The 2962-nt window shown below is 33.9% G+C and overlaps 1 protein-coding gene across 1 annotated transcript; it reads right to left on the reverse strand.

The window, feature by feature from the left end:
* Positions 1–1308: 1308 nt before the first annotated feature.
* On the reverse strand, positions 1309–2257 carry LOC112525828 (E3 ubiquitin-protein ligase RMA1H1-like). Its single transcript, XM_025136110.1, has one exon. The coding sequence runs from the start codon at positions 2161–2163 to the stop codon at positions 1429–1431; it is 735 nt and encodes a 244-aa protein (XP_024991878.1). The 5' UTR covers positions 2164–2257; the 3' UTR covers positions 1309–1428.
* Positions 2258–2962: the final 705 nt, after the last annotated feature.

Here is a 2962-nt window from a genome sequence, read left to right on the forward strand (position 1 = left end):
TTCTTGAAGAATATTTGTTCTTTAGAAAAGTTTACAGTACATGTTTAGCGATCACTGAACAGACTCAGTGATTATTATTGAAACTGAACAAAAATAGAACTAAGTATTTTTCGCTAAATATAAGAGATCATCATCAAATCATTGAGAGAGTTTTGATCAACAATACATTTATATCAAAAATATTCATTTGTACAATAAATCACCAAACATTCACATTCTTGAAAGGGAAAATTGCACCAAAATGGAACCAACTATCACTTAATTCCTATTTTGGGGAATCAACTTTCAAAATCGTCATTTTAGGGAACCAACTTGCACCTGATTCCTATTTTAGGGAACCAACTTTCAAAATCTTCATTTTGGGGAACCAACTTGCAAAATAATTATAGAAAAATAACTAAAATTCGTTTTTTTTTCCAAAAATTAATGCAATAAAATCTATTTTTCATTTTAAATCTTGTTTTTTAATTCAGATATCAAATTGAACATTAAAAAAAATACAAATTACCACAATAAAAAATATTTTTTACTAATGCAAAAAAATCAATTTAATAGAAAAAAAAATTAATTGATGCAATAAAAAATAAATATTAAATATCACATTCAAGATTTATTTTTATATTCAATTAACAATATGAAACCCATATTTCACTTTGTTTCTCATCCTAGAACACATTTACTTCAGTTTAAAGCATCACCAAGCATCTCATACCTAAGTTGCTCAAGGAAAAACAAATTTATTACCTTGGGAAAAGAAAGTACAGATAGATTCTAACCTCATCAAGATGGCTAAATTTTGGATGTTACAATGACCGTCAACACGTTGGTGATTTTTGGTGAATGTGGTCGTTAAGCACTGATTCGTTTCGTTGTTGTTCGGTTAGTCGTGTTTCGTTTTCATTACATCCGGTTTAGTCTAGTCGTGGGTTTATTCTTTACGTTTTTGTTTTCCTTTTGTCGGGTGTTCGCTTGTTTTCTCCTCCTTCCAAAATTCGTAGCTTTTATGTTTTTGTACATTCCTTTTTTTCCTTAATATTATTACCTTACCTTAAAAAGTACTGTTTTTCACATACACACATCACCATCAAAATGGTGGTTTATATTTAAAAAAAAAACAATAAAGTAACATAAAAGAAGTGTTCATTAAGCACTACCTATTTGAAAATAGGATGTTAACACTAAAAAGTGTACATTAATTAAGCAACACCTTTCTGAAAAATAGGATTAAAATCACATCTTGGAAGGCTATGCTCATGCCTCACAACCCCCCACAAAAAAAATACCACGTGGCATACAAACTGATACGCACATCCACAGTTAAAAAAATCTGACCAATAACGTCAGATCATCCATGCACCAATTCTGGGACCAAAAATGGAAGGTGAAAGAGTGGGGGCTTTAAGAAGAAGAGCAACAAAAAGGGGGTTTTCATGTAAACAAGAGAAGACAAAATATTATGCAACAAAACAAGAAAGTGTATATTCGGCTAAGCGACCGATCAGCCTGTGTTGCCTCCCTTCTCGCTCGTCGAGTACTCAACCCGGCTAGATTATACGAATTGGGACTAGCAAACAACGGAGTTTCCAAGTCTCCCAAAATCCTCCCGGAAACCATTTCTCCGAGCATATTGATGGTGGGACTAGGACTCATCACCATGGTGGTTAGATCAGGCACGGGCATAGCTAGAGGTGGCGGTGCTCGTTGGTGAAACCGACGACGACTAAGCTGTGAACCAGCTTCTGCGTCTAGGACTCCGTATCTTGGCGCAGGAGGCCTCCGTGGGATCGCCAATTCTTCTAAACCTGGAGACTTTTCTTCAGTACCAGGATTGATAGCCTGCTGGCCACGACCATACAATGGGACCATCGTTTTTGGGGCGACTTCAGTCTTGCATACGGGACACTGTGGAGTTTTCTTTTCTAGGGTTTGATCAGATGAAGAAGTGTTTTGATGATGAATCCATTTGTAAATACAAGGCCAACAGTAGAGGTGGCCACAAAGTGTCACCACCGGATCTTGGACGGAATCTAGACAGATGTTGCAGTCAAAGCCGCCGGAAAAACTTCTCTCCGGTTTATTGACAGATTTAGCAGTAGATTTCCAGGCTCCATCATCTCCATTAAAGCTGTTTCCAGTCTCAGTTTCATCAAAATACTGCTCCATATACCCTTTCTTGATGCATAAACCTTTAATTGAAACAGATGAAACCAAGATCTTTCAATGTATTTCACACGAGTTAGAGAGAGAAACGAAGGCCAAATGGTTATGGAGTCATTGACAATAGCAAACCCATTGATCCAATATATATATGATATGACCAAAACTGGTGATTGTTTAGATGAACGAGTACCAGCCGACTAGAAGTCTTTGAATTAACGAGGGGTGTACTTTAGCATGTTAAATGTGAGATTTTGAACGAAGCCTTCGAAATTTTAAGGCCCACTTTTATCAACCTGTATAAAACTATGGCGAAATTATTTAGGTTCAAATCATTAATTGTTTGGTTTTACGTTCAAATCATTAATGGGTTTAAGTTTAGTTTCAGATTGTTAATCGTTTTACATTTAGCCTATTTTTGTTCATAACGTATATTTACTGTTATCTCATTTATACAATGTAATCAAAAGTTTTAAATATAACAAAACCTCCAAAAATATTGGAACGTTACTGGAATTAATAATTTGGTTTATCAATGGAAATTGGAAATAGAGATTCATAGAGTTGTTCTAGACAAGTTATATAAACCACAATTATTGATGCTTTTTTTTTTTTAATTTAAAAATGTGATAAATATTGTGGTGTCCAAGAACCCTAGTTTACATCATTGTCAAATTTGTTGTTCTACGAGTAATATATTATATTTTGCTGACCAAAAATTATTGTATTTACTCAAAAAATCATATTATAATAATACTATTATTAAAATTTAAATGAATATATATATAGAGAGAGAGATTTGGGA

Source organism: Cynara cardunculus (assembly GCF_001531365.2).
Source record: "Cynara cardunculus var. scolymus isolate 2C chromosome LG 13, CcrdV1, whole genome shotgun sequence".
NCBI classification, from domain to species: domain Eukaryota; kingdom Viridiplantae; phylum Streptophyta; class Magnoliopsida; order Asterales; family Asteraceae; genus Cynara; species Cynara cardunculus.